This window comes from Triticum aestivum, chromosome 5B, assembly GCF_018294505.1.
Source record: "Triticum aestivum cultivar Chinese Spring chromosome 5B, IWGSC CS RefSeq v2.1, whole genome shotgun sequence".
In the NCBI taxonomy this organism is placed as follows: Eukaryota; Viridiplantae; Streptophyta; class Magnoliopsida; order Poales; family Poaceae; genus Triticum; species Triticum aestivum.
This window is the reverse complement of record NC_057807.1, coordinates 480,082,479-480,106,346: the sequence shown is the minus strand read 5'-3', so window position 1 is coordinate 480,106,346 and position 23,868 is coordinate 480,082,479. Positions and strand designations below refer to the sequence as shown.

Genomic DNA, 23,868 nt, shown 5'->3' with positions numbered 1-23,868 from the left:
TAGACCGACTCCTGCCTGCATCTACTACTATTACTCCACACATCGACCGACTCCTGCCTACATCTAGAGTATTAAGTTCATAAGAACAGAGTAACGCTTTAAGCAAGATGACATGATGTAGAGGGATAAACTCATGCAATATGATATAAACCCCATCTTGTTATCCTCGATGGCAACAATACAATACATGCCTTGCAACCCTTTCTATCACTGGGTAAGGACACCACAAGATTGAACCCAAAGCTAAGCACTTCTCCCATGGCAAGAAAGATCAATCTAGTAGGCCAAACCAAAATGATAATTCAAAGAGACTTGCAAAGATAACTCAATCATACATAAAAGAATTCAGAGAAGATTCAAATATTATTCATAGATAAACTGGATCATAAACCCACAATTCATCAGATCTCGACAAACACACCGCAAAAAGAGATTACATCGAATAGATCTCCACAAGAGAGGGGGAGAACATTGTATTGAGATCCAAAAAGAGAGAAGAAGCCATCTAGCTAATAACTATGGACCCGTAGGTCTGTGGTAAACTACTCACAACTCATAGGAGGGGCAAGGATGTTGATGTAGAAGCCCTCCATGGTCGATTCCCCCTCCGGCAGAGTGTCGCCAAAGGCTCCAACATGGGATCTCGAGGATATAGAAGGTTACGGTGATGGAAATTGTGTTTCGTCTTCTCCCTGGATGTTTACGGGGTACGTAGGTATATATAGGAGGAAGAAGTACGTCGGTGGCCGCCCGAGGGGCCCACGAGACAGGGGCGCGCCCTACAAGGGGGCACCCTCCTATCTCGTGGCTGCCTCGGATGCTTCTTGACTTGTACTCCAAGCCCTCTGGATCACGTTCGTTCCAAAAATCAAGCTCCCGAAGGTTTCATTCCATTTGGACTCCGTTTGATATTTCTTTTCTTCGAAATACTGAAATAGGCAAAAAAACAGCAATACGGGCTGGGCCTCCGGTTAGTAGGTTAGTCCCAAAAATGATATAAATGTGTAAAACAAAGCCCATAAACATCCAAAAGGGGTAATATAATAGCATGGAACAATCAAAAATTATAGATACGTTGGAGACGTATCAAGCATCCCTAAGCTTAATTCCTGCTCGTCCTCGAGTAGGTAAATGTTAAAAAAAGAAATTTTTGATGTGGAATGCTACCTAGCATAATTCTTAAAGTAATTTTCTTTAATGTGGCATGAATATTCAGATCCAAATGATCCAAGATAAAAGCTTATGAAACATAAAAATAATAATGCTTCAAAGCATACTAACAAATAATAATGTCCTATCAAAATAACATAGCCAAAGAAAGGTTATCCCTACAAAATCATATAGTTAGGCCATGCTTCATCTCCATTACACAAAATACTCCCATCATGTACAACCCCGATGACGAGCCGAGCAATTGTTTCATACTTTTTAACGCGCTTCATCTTTTTCAACTCTTACGCAATACATGAGCGCAAGCCATGGACATAGCACTATGGTGGTCTATTGTGGTGGTTGTAAGGACAAAAGGAGGGAGGAGATAGTCTCACATCAACTAGGTGTATCAATGGGCTATGGAGATGCCCATCAATAGATACCAATGTGAGTGAGTAGGGATTGCCATGCAACGGATGCACTAGAGCTATAAATGTATGAAAGCTCAATCAAAAAGAACTAAGTGGGTGTGCATCCAACTTGCTTGCTCACGAAGACCTAGGGCATTTTGAGGAAGCCCATCATTGGAATATACAAGCCAAGTTCTATAATGAAAAATTCCCACTAGTATATGAAAGTGACAACATATGAGACTCTCTATCATGAAGATCATGGTGCTAATTTGAAGCACAAGTGTGGAAAAAGAGATAGTACCATTGTCCCTTCTCTATTTTTCTCTCATTATTTTTTCTTTCATTTTTTTCCTTTTTTCTTTTTTTCTTTTCTCTTTTTTTTCCTTTTTTTTCTTTTTGGTGGGCTTCTTTTGCCTCTTTTATTTTTATAAAGTCCGAAGTCCCATCCCGACTTGTGGGGGATAGTCTTCATCATTCTTTCCTCACTGAGACAATGCTCTACTAATGAAGATCATCACACTTTTATGGATTTACAACTCAAGAATTACAACTCAAAGCTAGAACAAGATATGACTCTATATGAATGCCTCTGGCGGTGTACCGGGATATGCAATGAATCAAGAGCGACATGTATGAAAATTATGAAGGTGGCCTTGCCACAAATACGATGTCAACTACATGATCATGCAAAGAGCAATATGACAATGATGAAACGTGTCATAATAAACGGAACGGTGGAAAGTTGCATGGAAATATATCTCGGAATGGCTATGGAAATGCCATAATAGGTAGGTATGGTGGCTGTTTTGAGGAAGGTAAATAATGGGTTCAATACCGGCGAAAGTTGCGCGGTAATAAGAAAAGCTAGCAAAGTGGAAGGATGAGTGTGCGTATATCCATGGACTCACATTAGTCATAAAGAACTCATATACTTATTGCAAAAATATACTTAGCCCTCGAAGCAAAGTACTACTACGCATGCCCAAGAGGGATAGATTGGTAGGAAAAATCCATCGCTCGTCCCCGACTGCCACTCATAAGGAATACAATCAAAAGAGCACCTCATGCAACAAATTTGTCACACAACTTTTACCATACGTGCATGCTACGGGACTTGCCAACTTCAACAAAAGTATTTCTCAATTTCATAATTATCCACTAGCATGACCCTAACATTACTACCTTTATATCTCAAAACAATTATCAAGCAACAAATTGATCATAGTATCCAATTCAATTTCTATGATAGTTTTTATTATACCCAACTTGGATGCTCATCATTCTAGGACCAAATTTGTAACCAAAGCAAATACCATTCTGTTGTAAAAGACTCTCAAAATAATATAAGTGAAGCATGGGAGACTAGCAATTTCTATAAAATCAAGCCACCGTCGTGCTCTAAAAGATATAAGTGAAGCACTAGAGCAAAAACTATCAAGCTCAAAAGATATAAGTGAAGCACATAGAGTATTCTAGCAAATTCTAATCAAATAGGCTTCTCCAAAAAGGTGTGTACAGCAAGGATGATTGTGGTAAACTAAAAATCAAAGACTAATATAATACACGATGCTCCAAGCAAAACACATATCATGTGGCGAATAAAAATATAGCTCCAAGTAAAGTTACCAATGAACAAAGACGAAAGAGGGGATGCCTTCCCGGGGCATCCCCAAGCTTAGGCTTTTGGCTATCCTTGAATATCTTGGGGTGCCTTGGGCATCCCCAAGCTTAGGCTCTTGCCACCCTTTATTCCATAGTCCATAAAAGCTTTACCCAAAACTTGAAAACTTCACAACACAAAACTCAACAGGAAATCTTATAAGCTCCGTTAGTGAAAGAAAACAAAACCACCACATAAGGTACTGTAATGAACTCATTCTTTATTTATTTTGGTGTTAAACCTACTGTATTCCAACTTCTCTATGGTTTATAAACTATTTTACTAGCCATAGATGCATCAAAATAAGCAAACAACACACGAAAAACAGAATCTGTCAAAAACAGAACAGTCTGTAGCAATCTGTAACTAACGCAAACTTCTGGAACTCTAAAAATCCTACCAAAATAGGACGTACTGGAAAATTTGTTTATTGATCAGCATCAAAAAGAATCAATGCAAAATCACGTTTCTGTGATTTATTGAATTTTTTCTCGTGAGCACAAAGTTTCTGTTTTTCAGCAGAATCAAATCAACTATCATCATAGTTTATCCTATAGGTTCTACTTGGCACAAACACTAACTAAAAGATAAAAACACAACTAAACAGAAAGTAGAAGAAAAATTTATTACTAAACAGGAACAAAAACAAAAAAACACAAAGAAAATTGGGTTGCCTCCCAACTAGCGCTATCGTTTAACGCCCCTAGCTAGGCATAAAAGCGAAGATAGATCTAACGAGTGCCATCTTTGGCACTTGATTCATAAGTAGCTCGCATGATAGATTCATAAGGTAATTTGACTTTCTTTCTTGTAAAGTGCTCCATGCCTTTCTTTAATGGAAATTGGAATCTAATATTCCCTTCCTTCATATCAATAATCGCGCCAATCGTTCTAAGGAAAGGTCTACCAAGAATAATAGGGCAAGAAAGATTGCAATCTATATCAAGAACGATAAAATCCACGGGCACCAAATTTCTATTTGCAACAATAAAAACATCATCGATCCTTCCCATTGGATTTTTAATGGTGGAATCCACAAGGTGCAAATTTAATGAGCAATCATCAAGATCATGGAAACGTAGAATATCACATAAAGTTTTCGGAATCGTGGAAACACTAGCACCCAAATCACATAAAGCAAAACACTCATGATCCTTAATTCTAATCTTTATAGTAGGTTCCCACTCATCATTAAGTTTTCTAGGTATAGAAACTTCCAAATTAAGTTTTTCATCATAAGATTGCATCAAGGCATCAACAATGTGTTTGGTAAAAGCTTTGTTTTGACTATAAGCATGAGGAGAATTAACAACCGATTGCAACAAGGAAATACAACCTTTTAAAGAACAATTATCATAATCAAATTCCTTGAAATCCGAGATAGTGGGTTCAATGCTATTTAAAGTTGTGACTTCTTCAATCTCACTTTTACCAAATTTAGCATCAAGATCTAAAAACTCTGAATTCTTGGGATGCCTTCTAGGCAAAGTTGATTCATCATCAGTCCCATAATCATCAAAATTCATATTGCAAAACATAGATCTAATAGGAGACACATCAATAACTTTAAGATCCTCATCATTATTTTCATGGAAACTAGAAGAACACGCTTTTATAAAGCTATCTTTTTTAGCATGTAATCTAGTGGATCTTTCCTTGCACTCATCAATGGAAATTCTCATTACCTTGAGAGACTCATTGATATCATGCTTAGGAGGAGAAGATCTAAGTTTAAGAGAATCAACATCAAGCAAAATTCTATCAACGTTCCTAGCCAAATCGTCAACTTTGAGCAATTTTTCTTCAAGCAAGGCATTAAAATTCTTTTGAGAAATCATAAATTCTTTCACACTATTCTCAAAATCAGAGGGCATCTTACTGAAATTACCATAAGAATTATTGTAGGAATTTCCATAATTATTAGAGGAATTACTAGGGAACGGTCTAGCATTAAAGTTTCCTCTATAAGCATTGTTTCCAAAACTATTCCTACCAACAAAATTCACATCCATAGATTCATTATTATTCTCAATCAAGGAAGACAAAGTCATATCATTGGGATCAAGAGGAGTATTTTTAGTAGCAAACAATTTCATAAGTTCATCCATCTTTCCACTCAAAACATTGATTTCTTCTATGGCATGCACTTTTTTACTAGAAGATCTTTCGGTGTGCCATTGAGAATAATTAGCCATAATATTATCAAGAAGTTTTGTAGCATCTCCTAACGTGATTTCCATAAACGTGCCTCCCGCGGCCGAATCTAAGAGATTTCTAAGCAAAGTTCAAACCAGCATAAAAAATTTGTATGATCATCCATAAATTCAAACCATGAGTAGGGCAATTGCGAAGCATCAATTTCATTCTTTCCCAAGATTGGGCAACATGCTCATGATCAAGTTGTTTAAAATTCATAATATCGTTCCTAAGAGTGATGATCTTAGCGGGAGGAAAATATTTAGAGATAAAAGCATCTTTGCACTTGTTCCAAGAATCAATACTATTTTTAGGCAAAGACGAAAACCAAACTTTAGCACGATATCTAAGTGAAAACGGAAATAACTTCAATTTGACAATATTGTTATCCGTATCTTTCTTCTTTTGCATATCACACAAATCAACAAAGTTGTTTAGATGAGTAGCGGCATCTTCACTAGGAAGGCCGGCGAATTGATCTTTCATAACAAGATTTAGCAAAGCAGCATTGATTTCACAAGACTCAACATCATTAAGAGGAGAAATCGGAGTACTAAGGAAATCATTATTATTGGTATTCGAGAAATCACACAATTTGGTATTATCTTGCGCCATGGCAACAAGTAATGCAACACACAAGCAAACAGAAAAGGCAAGCGAAAGAGAGGAGGAGATTGGGAAAGAGAGGGCGAATAAAACGGCAAGGGTGAAGTGGGGGAGAGGAAAACGAGAGGCAAATGGCAAATAATGTAAATGCGAGGGAGATGAGTTTGTGATGGGTACTTGGTATGTCTTGACTTGAGCGAAGAACTCCCCGGCAACGGCGCCAGAAATTCTTCTTGCTACGTCTTGAGCTTGCATTGGTTTTCCTCGAAGAGGAGAGGGTGATGCAGCAATAGTAGCGTAAGTATTTCCCTCAGTTTTTGAGAACCAAGGTATCAATCCAGTAGGAGGCTCCTCAACAAGTCCCACGAACCTACACAAACAAACAAAGAACTCGCAACCAACGCGATAAAGGGGTTGTCAATCCCTTCACGGCCACTTGCGAAAGTGAGATCTGATAGAGATAGTATGATAAGATAAATATATTTTTGGTATTTTATAATATAGATGCAGAAAGTAAAGATGCAAATAAAAGTAGATTGGAAGCAAATATGATAAGAGATAGACCCGGGGGCCATAGGTTTCACTAGAGGCTTCTCTCAAGATAGCATAAGTATTACGGTGGGTGAACAAATTACTGTCGAGCAATTGATAGAAAAGCGAATAATTATGAGATTATCTAGGCATGATCATGTATATAGGCATCACATCCATAACAAGTAGACCGACTCCTGCTTGCATCTACTACTATTACTCCACACATCGACCGAATCTTGCCTGCATCTAGAGTATTAAGTTCATAAGAACAGAGTAACGCTTTAAGCAAGATGACATGATGTAGAGGGATAAACTCATGCAATATAATATAAACCCCATCTTGTTATCCTCAATGGCAACAATACAATACGTGCCTTGCAACCCTTTCTGTCACTGGGTAAGGACACCGCAAGATTGAACCCAAAGCTAAGCACTTCTCCCATGGCAAGAAAGATCAATCTAGTAGGCCAAACCAAACTGATAATTCAAAGAGACTTGCAAAGATAACTCAATCATACATAAAAGAATTCAAAGAAGATTCAAATATTATTCATAGATAAACTTGATCATAAACCCACAATTCATCGGATCTCGACAAACACATCGCAAAAAGAGATTACATCGAATAGATCTCCACAAGAGAGGGGGAGAACATTGTATTGAGATCCAAAAAGAGAGAAGAATCCATCTAGCTAACAACTATGGACCCGTAGGTCTGTGGTAAACTACTCACAACTCATAGGAGGGGCAAGGATGTTGATGTAGAAGCCCTCCATGGTCGATTCCCCCTCCGGCAGAGTGCCGGCGAAGGCTCCAAGATGGGATCTCGCGGATATAGAATGTTATGATGGTGGAAATTGTGTTTCGTCTGCTCCCTGGATGTTTTCGGGGTACGTAGGTATATATAGGAGGAAGAAGTACATCGGTGGCCGCCCAAGGGGCCCACGAGACAGGGGGGCGCCCTACAAGGGGGGCGCACCCTCCTATCTCGTGGCCGCCTTGGCTGCTTCTTGACTTGCACTCCAAGCCCTCTGGATCACGTTCGTTCCAAAAATCACGCTCCCAAAGGTTTCATTCCGTTTGGACTCCGTTTGATATTCCTTTTCTTCGAAATACTGAAATAGGCAAAAAAACAGCAATACGGGCTGGACCTCCGGTTAGTAGGTTAGTCCCAAAAATGATATAAATGTGTAAAACAAAGCCCATAAACATCCAAAAGGGGTAATATAATAGCATGGAACAAACAAAAATTATAGATACGTTGGAGACGTATCAAGAAGCACCTTGACCTCGCCACAAAAGTCGCTGCTCCTTAGCCGTCGGTCGGTGGCTCGGCGCACTGAGTTGAGGAGGAGGAGGAGGTCGTACGTTGATGGATGCATCTTTCTTCTTGCCTCCTTAATTCTTATTGTGCTATTGCATTCTTGTTCCAGTCAATACAGACATGTGTGATCCCTTTGCTTAATTATATGCATCACTATAACTTGTACTCCATCCGTCAATTTATAAGTTGTGTTGCCAGTGTTTGGGGCCGGTGCACGACACAATAAGCACACCCACGATGACACATACAGAGAGGACATCCAGTGGTTCCAATGGCGATTTGTCAAAATATGCAGCTAAAAATCACTGGCACTATCTAATTTTTGCAACTAAAATTCAGTAATTAAGCATAGATTTCATTGCATAAATTAAGCAATCGTGCTTAATTTATACAAATATTTCAACTACTATATGCACATATATGGTTGTTCGCCGTTAGGCGCCGCAGCGCGCTCTGCTCGCGTCTGTCGACGCGCTCAGGTTGTGAACAGCTTTTCCTTGCGTGTTCAACTGCTATATGCATATATATGGTTGCTCGTCGTTGAGGCGACTGCAGAGCGCTCTGCTTGCGTCTCTCCGCGTGCGCTCTGCCAGTGGTTGGGCATGCGCATGATTATGCCGGGGGCCCCATATGCATGCGGTTGCGCCGCACATGTTGCCACGCGATGCAGTTACGTGCGGCACGATGAAGTTACGCGTTGCGAATTAGGACTGCCATCAGGACGTGTCATCCGGCCTCCCCTTTATTCTTGTGGCCATTATAACCTTAGTCTCTTCAACCTTTCAATCGTGCCCCACAACACAACAAGCACACCCACGATGACACATAGAGAGGGGATGTCTAGCAGCGCACCAATGGAGTTCGGCGAGCATAAAGTGGAGACCCACACGAGGGAGATGGATCTCTCAGTGGTGTACACCATCGACCCGCCCGTGGTGGACGACTACATCAATACCGTTGAGCAGTTGCTTGCTGGAGACAAGTACAAGGTGGTCGGCATCGACCTCCAGTACACCGTCGGTCGTCCCGGCATAGATCAGAAGGTTGTCGTCGCCCAGTTGTGTGTGCGCCATCATGTCCTCATCTACCACTACTGCATGGCCAGAGAGCCTTGCGACCATTTCAACAGGTTTGTCAATAGAACCGACTACAAGTTAGCCATGGTGGAAACCACCGACGATGTAAAAGCGCTCAGTGTTATGGGCTTGGCCTGCCAGAACCTTGTCGAATCCGTGACCACTACAGGGTCTGGGGCAGTATGAAGGACTCCCTGGTCGAACTCACCTCGGCCATCATCGACCCCTACTATGAAAGATGAAGTAGGATGCCCAGAGACCAAATCCCGTATCCTGGCACAGGGCCTGAATGCGGCGACTGGATGAACTTCACCTCAGGTTCGTGGCCAAGAGCATGTACACATTCTACGAGATACGCAGAAGGATTGTTGACATGAGGAAGTGCCTCGTTACCCAAATCGACGAGCCCGGATCGAGCCACAAGCAGAGCAAGCGTCACAAGAAGTAGATGATGATCAGATGATCGTTTATGCTAGTTAATCATGCATGTAATATATAGTTTACTTTATTGGTGTGTGGAAGTGTCATGTGTGTAGTAGCCAGCTATGAAGTTATGCATGTAATAGCTTACTTTGGTGTGTGCAAATGCCATGGATGTAGTAGCCACCTATGTAATTGGATGTTGAATTTGGTTAATCATGCATGTAATATATATGTTGTTGTTCTGTATGCAATCCCATCGCACAACACACATGTCATATTAGCAGCAACCGTTTGTGTTATTATTGGTCTTTGCACACATTTCTGATTACAGACTTGTTTGCTGTGTATCACACACATCTTGTTATATTGAACTGTTTACGTTCTCTTGTCTCAAAATAAACAGTTCGTCCGAGTGAACCGCGTGTTGTATATCGCACACACCTTGATCTGGCTGACCGTTTCTTTTGTGTTGCCTAATCACAAATAGTTCATCCTAGTGAACCATATGTTGTGTATCGCACACACCTTCATCTGGCTGCAAGTTTCTTTTGTTACTCGTTATCGCAAACAGTTAATTGAACTAAACCGTATGACCTGCATCGCACATACAACTAAAATCTGAACCATGTTTGATGCATCCGTCATCGCAAACGTTTTGCACATTTTTTATGGTTCTCTTACACCACCGTTTGCGATTATTGCATCGCACACAGTTTCTCGAAGGGTCTCTGATCGTAGTGTCACGTTAGCAGCATCCTGCGGCAGTGTTTTTAGAACAAATGGCATCCATCGAATACAGAGAAAGATAGGGGATTAATGTTTCGCCTCCCAACTCATTTATCATAGAGATAATTGTCAACAATAATAATTCATGATCAAATATACTTGACTAGCCATATGTGCCTGGATCTTTCCCCATCACATAATGCTTGCCAACTAGAGAATAATTGAGGTTGAAATGAGAATGACTACTTATTGACTCTTGCATTAAAGTAAATGCATAATGTAAAAGATAGGTCCTTTGTAGAGGGAAGCATAGGTTGTCATGCACTTTTTGTTTTTGGATGTGCAAGCTCTTAATGCAAAGGAATGTCACGTTATATAGCCCATTGTGATAGCAACCTTTATTATGCAGTCCGTCATTTTTAATTCTTTACCATCACAAGTTCGTACAACGCTTATTTTTCCTTGCAGTAAAAGATCATACATATTTTAGGAGCAATTTTTATTGCCTTTTGCACCGATGACAACATACTTGAAGGATCTTATTCAATCCATAGGTAGATATGATGGACATTCATGGCAAGAAACTGGGTTTAAGGGTTTTTGAATGCACAAGTAGTATCTCTACTTAGTATGAATTTTTGGCTAGCAAAAGATCCTAAGCAGGCACCACATGTTGGACGATCCATAACAATATAACTTCTATGCAAATATACCCAAAGATAACTCATAAAGTTGTCTTCCTTGTCCAACTTCAACTAATTTGCTCAAGTTTCAAAATAATTAATGGGCATTCACAATCATAGAAGATGTCCAAGATAATATATTTATATGTGAAAGTTCTCTTCCTTATATTAATCATTCATGAATTGCTTGTACGCCTCAGTATGAATGACATATTTTTTTCTAATCTTTCTAATCTTCAAGTGCATTGCATCCATCTTGATCTTGTGATCATCGACGACATCCGCAACATGCAACTCCAATTTCATCTTCTCCTCCTCAATTCTTTTCAATTTTTTCTTCGAGTAATTGTTTTCTTTTTAAACTAAATTTAACCTCTAGACAAGATGGTCAGTTGGAATTTCCGGTTCACATACCTCCTAGATAAAAATATCTATGTCACGTTGGTCGGCATAATTGTCATAAACATTGGATGAAACAAATAGTTATAAAAGATAATATATAGCACATCCGAATCATAGACAGTACAAGGGCCGACGGAGGCGGATACCAAAATCATTAGCACTATATAATAACAAACAATAATAAAAGTAAGAAAATTATACAAGTATCTATCTAAATCATACAAGTAAGAATTTTTTAGAAAGAAGATAAGAACAAGAGGCTCACCACGGTGGTGCCGGCGACGAGATTGGTGCGGGTGATCGACGGTGGTGAGGACGGGGAACAGGACATGACGGACCGCCAAACCTAGACAAATCTTGAGGAAAATGGAGCTTGGACAAGGAGCTTCGAGAGAAGAAACCTTAAGTGTGGCTCGGGCATTTCATCGAACACCTCATGTGTATAGGAGGTGAGCTAGAGCACCACAAACCTCTCCCACGGCTGGCAAAAAAACATAGCATTGTCTCTGTTCACAGGCAGGGGCGGGGGTATATATAGGACTATCTTTAGTCCCGATTTGTGGCTAAAACCGGGACCAAAGGACAACCTTTGGTCCCGGTTCCAGCCACCAACGAGACTAAAGGTGTCGGGCCAAGAGCAAGGCCCATTGGTCCCGGTTCGTATCTAGAACCGGGACCAAAGGGGTCAGACGAACTGGGACCAATGGCCCCCTAGGTCCAGCCGGCGCCCTGACCTCACGAACCTGGACTGATGCCCCCTTTGGTCCCGGTTCGTGAGTGAACCGGTATTAATGCCCTTACCCAGGCCTCAACCAAAGCCTATTTTCTACTAGTGACATATGATCATCCTATGAACACACACACACCCTACCTTTATGAGTATCTTCGTGATACTGAGGTGACACAACATCTTGAGATTGATGAAATCACCACAGTCTTCTCGTAGTCGATAGGAATCTCTTCTCCCACTGAATGAACGTTGCCCAAAAAGACTGAAATAACTCCGAGAAAATGCAAGCACCGGTGTCAAGTCTAGAACTTGAACCCTAATGGGCCACTTCCACCACAAGGAACCCAACTATCTGAACTACGCTTAGTCCACATACTCGACGACTCAACACTACAACAGACTAGCAATCAAGCACATACAACACATGTCCAGTTCAATAATATATTGGGGAGCTTTACCTCGCCGTCTTCCACCCCGATGACCTATGCATGAATATTGCCTAAGGTTTAGCCTTTTGAGAACTTGACCTATGCCATGTGTCGGTATGGTGTGGTCACTTTGCACCGACCACATATCCAGGGGCGGAGCTGGGCCCCGGGCACCCAGGACCCAGGCCCGGGGCGTGCAAAAGTTTACAGGCTATAATTATATAGATTTTTTTGCAGGCCCGGGGCATGGCCGAATAAAAAAGAAGGCCCAAAGTCTCGCATGAGGCAACACACCCCCACGATCCAACTCCTACGCTCAAGCAGTCATGCGCACGGTCCACCAAGCAAAAGAGGCGCAGCGGCAGCGCTGTTTTGCTGGAAAAAAGGAGACGACAGCGCGTGCAGCCAGGACGGGCGGCACGATCGATCTCCATACTCGCGTTGTCGTCCCCCGTGGCTTCGCCTCCAGCCCCGGCGCCCCCCTGCTCCGGGGATCTAGGCCGCCGCCTCCTATCCAGTGCGTCGTTCGTTGGCATGGCGCACCATCCCCTGCTGGCTGCTTCACAGCAGGCTGCTGCACCTTGTATTTTCTTTGATGATTTCTCTGTTTCCCCATTGATGCTTTATCAGTGTGTAAACTGCTTCGAACTGAAATTTAATTGAAGTAATATGTGTGTATGCACTATGCAGTCATATATCTAGGGTATTTTGATGTAATTGTCAATTTTATCTCATGTTGTAGAAAAACAAGATGAAAAGATTTAGCGAGATGTATTTGCAAGTATTGATGATAATGATATTGTCGCTTTCAATCATATAGGTCTGACAAAGGGCTTTTAACTCGTCGAAGTGGTAAGTTTTTAGATTTGTATCAATGATAATTGTTTCACATGATGTTTATGGATTCTCTTATGAAATTTTGCTTTTGATGTCTTGAAGGTGTTGGTTCTTCTTTCACTGTTCATGAGGTTATGCAACACACTGATGAAGCAAACCATTGATTTGGTACTCTTTTATATCACATATTGTTCTTTATAGGTTTTTTCATGTTTTTATTTATTTTTATCGTTAAGCATTGGTTTAAATTCTAAATATTTCACACAATTAAGCTATATTTTGTTTGGATTATTTTTTGACGTAGCTAAAAGCCTTATGGATATTAAGTTTCCTCAAGGTAAAATTTTTTGGGGCCTGGGGCTTGCTTCAATCCTGGCTTCGCCACTGCACATATCCGAAGCGGCACTCTCTTTTTCTCGAATACGCATAGAGCGTATCATTTCATGATAGGTAGAGGAGTTTACATGCGCATGGCCAAGCAACACATTCGTGGCCGGGGCTACGCAAAGTTACAGTTATAGGCTTCGATCAAGGCGGTTCAAATAAAAAGGAGCGCAGTCCTTTTGCGCCAGCCGTGGCCCACATTGCTGCCTCGGCCAGAGCAGCTCGAGAGGCCTCGGTCACTGACGGGCGGATGCCGTCGAAGGTGCAAGCATTTCTGTGCTTCCAGAGGGTCCAGGCAACGATGATCACGAGGGAGGCCGTGCCCTTACGAAAAGAAGGCGGGGTAGATGACGTGGATGCCTTCCACCAGTCGAAGAAGGGCTCGTGGCCGAGGGGAATGCTGCTGGTGAGCCGTAGCCTGGAGAATACGTCGTGCCACACCATGCGAGAGAAGGAGCGGCCAATCAAAAGGTGCTGCATAGATTCAGTGGCCTGATCGCAGAGTGTGCAGGCGCTGCTATGTGGCAGTCCGTGGCGCACGAGCCACTCGTTCGTCCAGCACCGGTCCTGCGGGGCCAACCATATGAAGAACTTGACGCTCAGGGGGGCCCAAGTCTTCCAGGTGAGCTCGGCATGTGGGGATGAGGTAGAGCCGAGGAAGAGAGCGTCGTAGCAGTTTTTGCAGAGTATGTGCCATTCGCTGTCCATCGCCATCGAAGAATGTCGGGCTGCTTAGAGGTTGAAACCGGGAGTAGACGCCTCCATAGCTCGATGTATTGGACAGTCGCTAGGGGGGCCAAGGCGCCAACGATGTCCTGGACCCAAGCCCGGTCCTGGAGTCCGCCGGCCACGAGGCGACATTGGCGGCAGCGCTTGGGCACCATAGCATAGATAGCCGATGCGATCTCGGCGATGGACTGGCCATGGACCCAATGATCAGTCCAGAATTTGCAAGTGCGCCCATCACCAAGTTCCCATCGGGTGGAAGCACGGAAGATGGCCAGCGTTTCAGAGTCGGCAGGGAGGGGTAGATGGCTCCAGGGGCGCGTCCGGTCCGTGGCCTGGAGCCAGAGCCAGCGGGTGCGGAGGAAGAGCCCGGTGCATCACAGGTCGCGGATGCCTAGTCCGCCGAGCTGCAGCGGCATGCAGACGCGACGCCAGTTAACTGCGCAGTGACCAGAGGCGAAATCCTTCCTGTCGTGCCATAAGAACTCACGGATGAGGCGGTTGACCAGTTTGAGCACATGGGCGTTGAGGGCGATAGCCGCGAGCAGGTGCCCGGGCATGGCGCAAAGCACATGCCGGACCAGGGCAAGCCGCTCCCCGCGGGAGAGCAAGGATGCCCTCCAGGTGGACAGCTTCTTGCGCATCTTGTCCACCAACGGCATGAGATGCGAGGAGTGGATCCATCGGACCGATAGCGGCAGTCCTAGGTAGGTGATGGGGAAGTGCTTGACCGGGCAGTCCAGCTCAAGTCCTATAGTCGCCTCGTCAGCAGGAGAGCATTGGATGGGGGTTGCAGAGCACTTGTCGAAGTTGGTGCGTAGGCCGGAGGCACCTCCAAACACAGACAGCAGCTCCCGGAGCGCGGCGAGGTCATGCCGGTCTGGGTGACAGAATACCACCACGTCGTCGGCGTAGAGGGATATACTTGAGGCCATGTGGTTGGGAGTGAGCCGGTGTAGAATTCCAGCTTGTACCGCATGTAGGATGATGGAGTTGAGCATGTCGATCACAATGGTGAATAGCATCGGTGACACCGGGTCACCTTGGCGGAACCCCTTAGCATGCCTGATTGGTGGCCCGGGCGATCCATTGATGAGGACGCGGGTGCTCGCACTGTAGAGCAAGATGGAGATCCATTCCCGCCAACGTGGGCCGAATCCGCGATGGCGCAAGACTTGGAGGAGAAATGGCCAGGAAACCGAATCGAAGGCGCGGGCAATGTCGAGCTTGAGTAGGACACGCGGGAGCTTGCGGTTGTGGAGGTGCTTGGCGGTTTGTTGGACCAGGAGAAAGTTGTCATGGATACATCTTCCGGCGATGAATGCACTCTGATTGACAGAGACAAGCTCGGGCAGATTGGGAGCGAGGCGAAGGGAGAGCACTTTGGCGAAAAGCTTCACTAGGAGGTGGATGAGGCTGATCGGCCTATAGTCAGCGAGCAAGGACGCGTCGGGCTTCTTGGGTAGCAAGGTGATGAGCGCCTCATTAAGCTTTCCGAAGCCAAGGCCGTTGAGAGCATAGAGCTTGTCAAATGCCTCGCAAATGTCCTTTTTTATCACGGGCCAGGCCGAGCATAAGAATTCGGCGGTGAAACCGTCGGGCCCAGGTGCCTTTCCATGGGGGAGCAGCTTGATTGCGTTCCAGATTTCGTCCTCGGTGAATGGCGCTCATCCGTGGAACCAAGCAGATGGGTGAAGTGGGAGAAAGCCGCAGCTGCCATGGCCTCATCGTCGAGGAGGAGCTGCCCGTCGTGCTGAAGCTCAAGGATCCTCTTCTTGTGGAGGCGTCGAGAGGCCTGGATCCGGAGGAAGGCTGAGTTGGTTTCAGCATTTCGCAGCCATGAGTATCTAGAGTGCTGGCGTGAGATCGTCCGGTCGAGGGAGGCAAGGCCGAGGTAGGCACATTTCAGGCGACGCCGCAGCCAGGCCTCCGAAGCCGTGAGCGGGCGCCGGTCCTGTGCCTCGTCGAGGCGAGCGACTAGCTCGCGAGCGATCGTGAGCTGCAAAGAAATGCCTCCCAGGGATTTTGAGCCCCAGCTCCGCAAGCGCCGAGCGGTAATCTTGAGGCGAGCGTACAGGCGCCGGAATGGATCGGGGTGCGGCGGGGTGGAGTTCCAGGCATCAGAAACCACGTCCAGGTAGCCGTTGAGCTTCGGCCAAAACCACTCAAAGTGGAAGCGCTTGGCCTGGTTGTTGTGTGCCGTGCAGTCCAGGAAGAGAGGGGAGTGATCGGACGCCACCGACGAGAGACAGCGTAGAAGGCACTGGGGTTGTGCAACATCCCAGGTCGAGCTGCAGAGCACACGATCGTTGCGGACGAGGGTGGGGTTCTCCTGCTCGTTGGACCAAGTGTATCGACGGCCGTGGAGGTAGATGTCACGAAGCTCAAGGTCGGCGATGAAGCGGCGAAAACGACTCATAGTTCGGTGGTTGAGCCTGTTGTTGTTCTTATCGGCAGCGGAGGTGATCATGTTGAAGTCTCCTCCAATGAGCCAAGGGCCGGCACATGTGTCGCGAAACTCGTGCAACTCGCCAAGAAAGGCGATTTTGTCATCATCGCCCTGCGGGCCGTAGACACCTGTAAGCCACTAGTGCTGATCCCCGACAAGTGGAGAGACGAGGGCAGAGACGTGATGGTCACCAATGGTAGGCCTGGAGAGTGAGATCATGTCGCAGTGCCAAGCAAGCAAGATGCCTCCGCGAGTGCCATCCGCGGGAAGGAAGTAGAAGTCGAGGAAGGGGCGCCCAGGGTTTCCAGCACCAGAGAGTCAGACATGCGAGCAAGTTTCGTTTCCTGGAGGCAGACGATGCAAGGGGCAGCGGAGGAAATAACGCTACAGACCGCAGAACGTTTAGCACTAGAGTTGAGGCCTCGGACATTCCAAAAATGATCTTAAGGTTTCCATCCATGGGAGGGTGGGGGGCGCTAGGCACAGGCGCAGAAGGCCAGGCCGATCAGATCTCCACGAGGCGGGGGCTTCCGGTGCGCTGCGGGGAAGAGCTGCATTCCGCAGGTGGAATGCGCCAACCGTAGAAGTCGGCAAAGGCATGGATGATATCGGCAGCCAGCGGGCGGTCGAACAAAGCAGCATACTTGGAGAGAGTGGCTTCGTCCATCGGGGCATCGTCCTTGAGCAGGCCTAGGCGCCGGAGAAGCACGCGCTTGGCCTTCATCTCGGAGTCCAAGCCCCGATCGGCCTTGGCGATTCGCCCGCTTCTCCTCGGAGTGAAGTTGGGTGGCACCTCATTGCGGCGTCGACGTGATGCAAGCGCGGGGAGAACGCGGTCGATCTGCATTTGCATGGTGCAGACGAAGGTGCGGAGATCAGGCGGTGCGGAGCCTGCATGGTGCAGCTGCATGGGTGGAACGGCCTCGGCCAATAGGGAGGCGCCAGGCGTGGCGCATGGAGCAGGCGTGGGCCTCGGATCTGCCTCGGGATCTCCGGTGGGGGTGGCGAATGAGGAGCCAGGGTCCGCCAACGAATCAGCCGCGGGATCAGTGCAGGCATGCATGAGATCTTCCACAGCAACGGGATCGGTGCGGGCATGCATGAGATCGTCCTCGGAAGGCGCGAGGATCAGGCGCGCAGGCGCGGCGGGCCCGGGCCCAGGCATCAGGGGGCCAGCATGCATGTTGCCGCCCCTGGCAGGGGAGGGTGACAGGTGCCGGTCGAGGGAGGATCGGGGCTGGTCTGGTGCGTGCCCGTTGTCCTAGAGCGGGTAGACGCGCTCGACAACAAGGCCGTTGGCGAAGGAATCACCGCTGGCGTCATGGGATCGCGGGCCTGGGCAGGCTGTCGGCGACTGCGGCTGAATAAAGACCGTCAAAGCGGTCGTAGTGGCGTCAGCAGCGGTGTCAAAAGCCTGGGCGGCGGCGCTTTCCAGAAGCGCAGGCCGACCAGGACTGGGCACAGCTGGGTCCCGCGCATCAGAGGGATCCGATGCGGGCGCGCGAGACGTCGCCAGAGCACACGCCGGAGAGGCCGGCAACGACGAAGGGGCGCCGAGGTGGAGCGTAGCGCGAACCCGGGGCGCGGCTGCAGCGGCCGTGGGGTACGGCCCCAGAATGCCTTGCCAGTCGTAACAAGGAGGGGGAGCATGCCTGCGCCGGCGCCGGCGGGGAGCGCTGCCTGAGGTCCGGAGGGAAGACGCACCGGGGGGATGCTCAGGAAACTCATGAATGCGCGGCCAGGGACCAGGAACAAGGGGTGAGCCAGGGGGGCGTCGCAGTCACCGGCCCCGTCGGCGGGCGACGGGGGAGGCAGCGGAGAGGGGCGGCGGTAGTCGACGCAGCTCCAGAAATGGATCTCGACGGGAAAACGCGTCAAACCAAGTGAGAGACGCTCCGCGGACGCAGGATCGGCATCCTCCTCGACGGCGTCGTGCTCCGGCATGAGGAGCTCCGAGGTGCGCGGGATGCCGTCCGGATTGGTGGTCCAGGCGGTCAGGCAAAAGACGGACATGTCAGATGCATTCCTAGTCTCCGGTGCCAGATTTTCCACCCGGCAGAATGGCGAGAGAAGGAACTCGGCAGAAGCCCGGTGCCAAGCATGGCCGGGGATTCCCTTGATCTCAACAGAGACGAGGAAATGCGCCTTCACCGGAACAGCGTCACGGAAGAGGCTCCAGGGGGTGAAGATCAGGCGGAAGTTGCCGGTGCGGAGGCCGCCAGCGGCAACACGTGCGTGCGAGGCGGCGGAGGAGAACTTGATGAGGAAATCGTCAGAGGCGTGGGTGTGGGCGGAGAACTCATGCGCAGCGAGGCCGTAGCGTGCGCGCAGCGCGTCGAAGACAGCCTCCCTGGACACACCAGAATGGCGTCCAGCGACCGTGGCGAGCAGCGCGCGCTCGAGATCCCGCTCTGCCGCAACAAGCTCCGCGGACCGAGGGAGGTAGCAGATGGCGCCGGCGGCGCGGCGCGCAGGGTGGCCGGAGAGTGGGGTGGACGCGGCAGAAGCGGAGGTCGCCGGCGAAGCAGGGGCGGGCTGCGACCCGGAGGACGCGGGTGCAGACCCACCAGAGCACGGCGACCCCGCGGCAGTCGACCCGGAGGACGCGGGACGATCACCAGGACTCGCGGCAGCAGGGCGCGAGCTGGATGGAGCGGAGCACTCGGGGGGCGAGTGGGGTGCCGGACCCCGAAGGGGAAACACGGCGACGGAGCGGGGGGGCGAGGCGCCATGGGATGAGGGGGAGGATGGTGCGGCGGCACGCGGCATGGTGCACTCGCGGACCTTGTGCCCGAAGCAGCGGCAGCGGCCGCAACGGATGTCCCGGCGGCACTCCGAGCGCGGGTGGCTGGTGCTGAAGCACCTAGGGCACTCCCCCTCCCGGAGCCACGACGGCGGTCGACGGGGCGCGTCGACAGGACCCCGGCAAGGGCGCCGCGGTCGGAGGGAGCGGGGGCGTTTGCGGCCACGCGCAAGGTGCCAGCCGTCGGGGCCATCCGCCTCCATGACCCGACAGATCTCAGAGCGCAGGGGGGGCGCGCAGGCGGCGGCGAGGGCTGCGAGCCGGCCGCCGTTGGGGAGGCAGGGGAGCAGCGGAGGGCCTCGAGGTAGGACGTCGGTCTTGCGTCGGCGGTCCCGGCAGAGGAGGGGCTCGAGTCGAGCCAGCGGTCAGAGCGCGAGCGGCCCTCGGCCGGAGGGAAGGGGGAGCGCATGGCTGGAGGTGGGCGGCGGGGCCGGAGTGGCCACCGACGCGGGGCGGTGGACGCCGGAGCCGGGTGGCTAGCGGCGGGAGCGGTGGCTAGCGGCGGGCTTAATTTCCTCTCACCAGCATACATGTTGTCAGATGGAACACTTCCCGAAGCGGCACTCTCATTTCTCCACTTAATAGATGTGGTGTGTCCTTCGGTTTTAGCTTCTCAGTGCTATAAGGTTTTGGCTCGAACGTATGGTTCATTGTCCTGTGCGTTGATGCTTCCCAGATACTCCGGTCGAGCTCTATGTGCTACCTTCAACCCTCCTTATGCACGGCCGATTGGATGGATTGACCAAGTGATGTTACTGGACTCTGGCGACTTTTGACATCCATGTAGTTCCTAACGCGAGCTTCGTCCTCATTTGTGCATGAAGAACCTACCTCTCGCCCTTTTTATTCTTAGAATTTGTTGTGGCCTGGGGCTAGCCATAGTGATGGTATCTTAGTCGGTATCATGCACTCAGGAATAGCAAAAATGCTGATGTTGCAGAGAATTAAAAAAAAGTTAGAGTAACATAGGTAGATATCGTATCATGTTAAATGATATGCTATTTTCTGTCATGCATGTCAATAAATATGATCATCTATGATACTAATATATGACATTGTGCATTATAAAAGTACTATTTTACACTAATATCATGTGCATGATACTAATATATGATACTCCCACGACGAGTAGCCTGATATGTTTGAGGGGGGAGGGGGAGGGGGAGGAAACAAGCATAATATGCCATGCCATCATGAAGATTATTTGTGCTATGAATGTTCGTTCCAAGATAAAATGCAATTAGTGAAATTAGTGTTGCTGCTAGAATAAAATACAGTTAATGTAATTAACCCCCTTTAGCGGAGGGAGTATATTTCAAAAAAAAGTTAATTACAATTAATGTAATTAACATTGTTTTTAATTTATCGCGATGTCATGGATACATCATTAGAATAAGAATGGCGTGGAGTGTTTAATTTTTTTTTTTTAAAAAAAGAGGATCGGTTGACTTTGACACACACCGACGCACGACCGCCGCGGGCCCTTAATTTGTCCCGGTCCGCCACCGTCCAAACCGCGAAGACGAAAACGACCCACACTATACCCGGACCAAATCTTGGTTTGCACCCACAAGCAACGAATCCTGAGTTCCTGACTGAACCCTTCCTTCCTGCACGACCCTGCACTGTCTCGTGAGTCGTGACGCCCACCCGCGCCGCACGCGGAGAATCCAACTCCTTCCTTCGCCCGGTTTCCTTCCGGTGTGCCGTCCCTTCTCCCGGCTCACGCGACGACCCTATCCCCCGGCGACACGCCGCGCCCGGGCTCCGCAGCGTCCCGTGCACCGGGTCTACACAGGGGCGGCACCCGCCGCGTCCCGTGCACCGGGTCTACACAGGGGCGGCACCCGCCGCGAAGCTTCCTCCTCTCATCAACTCTCCTCTCCCGAGTTGTCCAAAGCATAAAGAAGCTCGCCGTGTCGGCAAACCGGAGGTTGCGGCCACCCGACGACACACACCACCACCGACCAACGCAACGCAACAATCTCCAAACCCCAAACTGCACTCCACTCCACACACGCGCGCGCGCGCACGATCGTCTCGTCGACCAGCCAGACAAGATGCAGCAGGGGAGGAAGAGGAGCCGCCCGCGCATCGCCGGCGTCCGGCCGGGGCCCTCCTCCTCGCCGACGCGCCGGGGCGGGACCAGCGGCGGCGCAGGCGCCGGGCAGAGGCTCCGGCTGCCGGTGCAGCTGGCGCAGGGACCGCGGTCGCGGAGGCGGGCCGAGGGGAAGAGGGCGCTCACGCGCTCCGCCTCCGAGCCGGCGCTCTGGTGGCGCGACGACGCCCGCATCCACCCCGTGACCCATCCGCCGTCCCCGCCGCCGCCGCCGATCAACCGCCCGCACACCTGCTACGACGTCCTCGCGCCGGACTCCCCCTTCGCCTCCTCCTCCCTGCTGCTGCCGCCCGATCGTCGCACGCCCTGGGAGGTACGGTACGGTCCGTGAACTGAGGAGCGCGGCGCGCGCATTCGTTTTGGTTCGCGGAGTGAACTGGATGGGTTTTCTCTGTACGTAGGAGGCGAAGGTGGTGGTGAACGTGACGGTGGAGGGGAGCGCGGGGCCGGTGAGGGCGATGGTCAGCCTCGGCTCCAGCATCCGGGACGCCATCGCCGCGGTGGTGGAGAGGTACCACCGGGAGGGGAGGAGCCCCCGGCTGGACCCGGCCTCCGCCGAGTCCTTCCAGCTACATCACTCTCACTTCTCCCTCCAGAGTAAGCTAGCCATTCATCATTTTGACTTAATTTAATGAACGGAATATGCCATGCCAATTTGCCGATCAAATGGGGATTAGTCCAGTTTTCTGTTGCTAAAGATGTGGTTGTTTGATTCTGTTGTTTGTGAGACAAACCATTTTCAAGTTGTGTCACTGTCACAGCAAGTTCTGCACCATTCATGTGTTATGGGATGTTTGAATCATCCGTAATTCAGAATATGTCAAGAACTACTAATGATGTTTAGTAATTTTGTTAGTTAGTATGGGGTAAGTCTCTGACAAACCGTCTTTGTTCATGTGACATCTGGCTATTTGGTTTACTCATTTTTGTCTTGCCTGAAATTTGTTTCTCCCACCACTTCATTCTTTAAGGATTCAGCAATGTAATATAGACCAATCGTTACGGATTAGGATGTAGACAAACTTATTTGGTACTACTACTAGTTCTATGTAACGACTTTTTTTAGAACATGTATGCAAGGACTTCTAAAATTATTACTACTCTGAAAAGTGTATGAAGCGAGCTTCTTCAGGCTTCACCCAAAATTTGGTTGCTCAGCCCAAGGGACTAAAAGTTATGAAATCAGCATTTCAAAATTTTACTTCGATCGAGTGGGCAATTAACATCTTGAGTTTTTCTCTCTGACAGGTTTAAACAAGAACGACAAGATCGGCGAAGTGGGCGGCAGAAATTTCTACCTGCACAAAAGCGGCGGAACCAACGGGCTTGCGCTTCAGAGGGGAGAACCTGGTGTGCATTCAGGTGGCGGCGAGACTACACAGAGCCATGGAGGGCAGCTTGCCGGGGTCCCATACCACCATCACCTCCTCGCCATTGTCATGAAGAAGCTGGATAAAATCGGCAGGCGGACGAAGAGGCTTTGGAGGCTCCTCACCTGTGACTGCACATGACTGACCCTGTGGATGTTGATGGTAGCCTAACAGCCGTCGTATACTGTGACTGTCTGGTGTGGTAGGCTAGCACCAGCAAGTTAGGTTAGAATCGGTGCGCGGTGCCGGTGGTATTGGTATTGATTGACGATAAAGAAGGCACGCGGCGCGGTAACGAAAGTTATCCTCGTGCTGATGTGTTGATAGATTCGGTTGATCAGGTTAGGGAGTAAGGTATATAGCGGAGTGCACGCTTTGCAGTCCACACACATCACTGATAAGCACTGGTGATTGTGTGGCTGCAAGTGCAAGGTAGACTCTCGACTAATATAAATCGATACAAATATATTTCCTGCCCGGAATTACTTGTTGCGAAAATGAATAAAAATGAACGTAACTAAAATACATCCAGATACATTCATTTCTCTGCTAAGTATTTTGGACGGAGGTAGTGTTAGATTATTCACGACTCAAGGGTCAATGACAACGCAGGTTACGGGTCATGTTGAGGAGGAGAATTTTAGTTTATTTTCAAGATCAATGAGAAATTAAGCTAAACTGTAGGCAATAATCGGTCGAGGTTCGGTCGAGGTTCGAGCAATGGTTGTGTTGGACTGATGTGGAAACTAACCTATTAGGTAGGACTGCATATAATAAGAGTTGTTGCACCGTTGTTTTAGGACCTCTCGCGGTGCAATAAGTATCAT

The 23,868-nt window shown here is 48.5% G+C and overlaps 1 protein-coding gene across 1 annotated transcript; it reads left to right on the top strand.

The window, feature by feature from the left end:
- The first annotated feature begins 21,282 nt into the window (after positions 1–21,282).
- Positions 21,283–23,518, top strand: LOC123112624 (uncharacterized protein At4g22758). Its single transcript, XM_044533667.1, has 3 exons — positions 21,283–21,984; positions 22,073–22,268; positions 22,920–23,518. Exons 1-3 carry the CDS (start codon positions 21,613–21,615, stop codon positions 23,180–23,182), a joined length of 831 nt encoding a protein of 276 aa, XP_044389602.1. The 5' UTR covers positions 21,283–21,612; the 3' UTR covers positions 23,183–23,518.
- Positions 23,519–23,868: the final 350 nt, after the last annotated feature.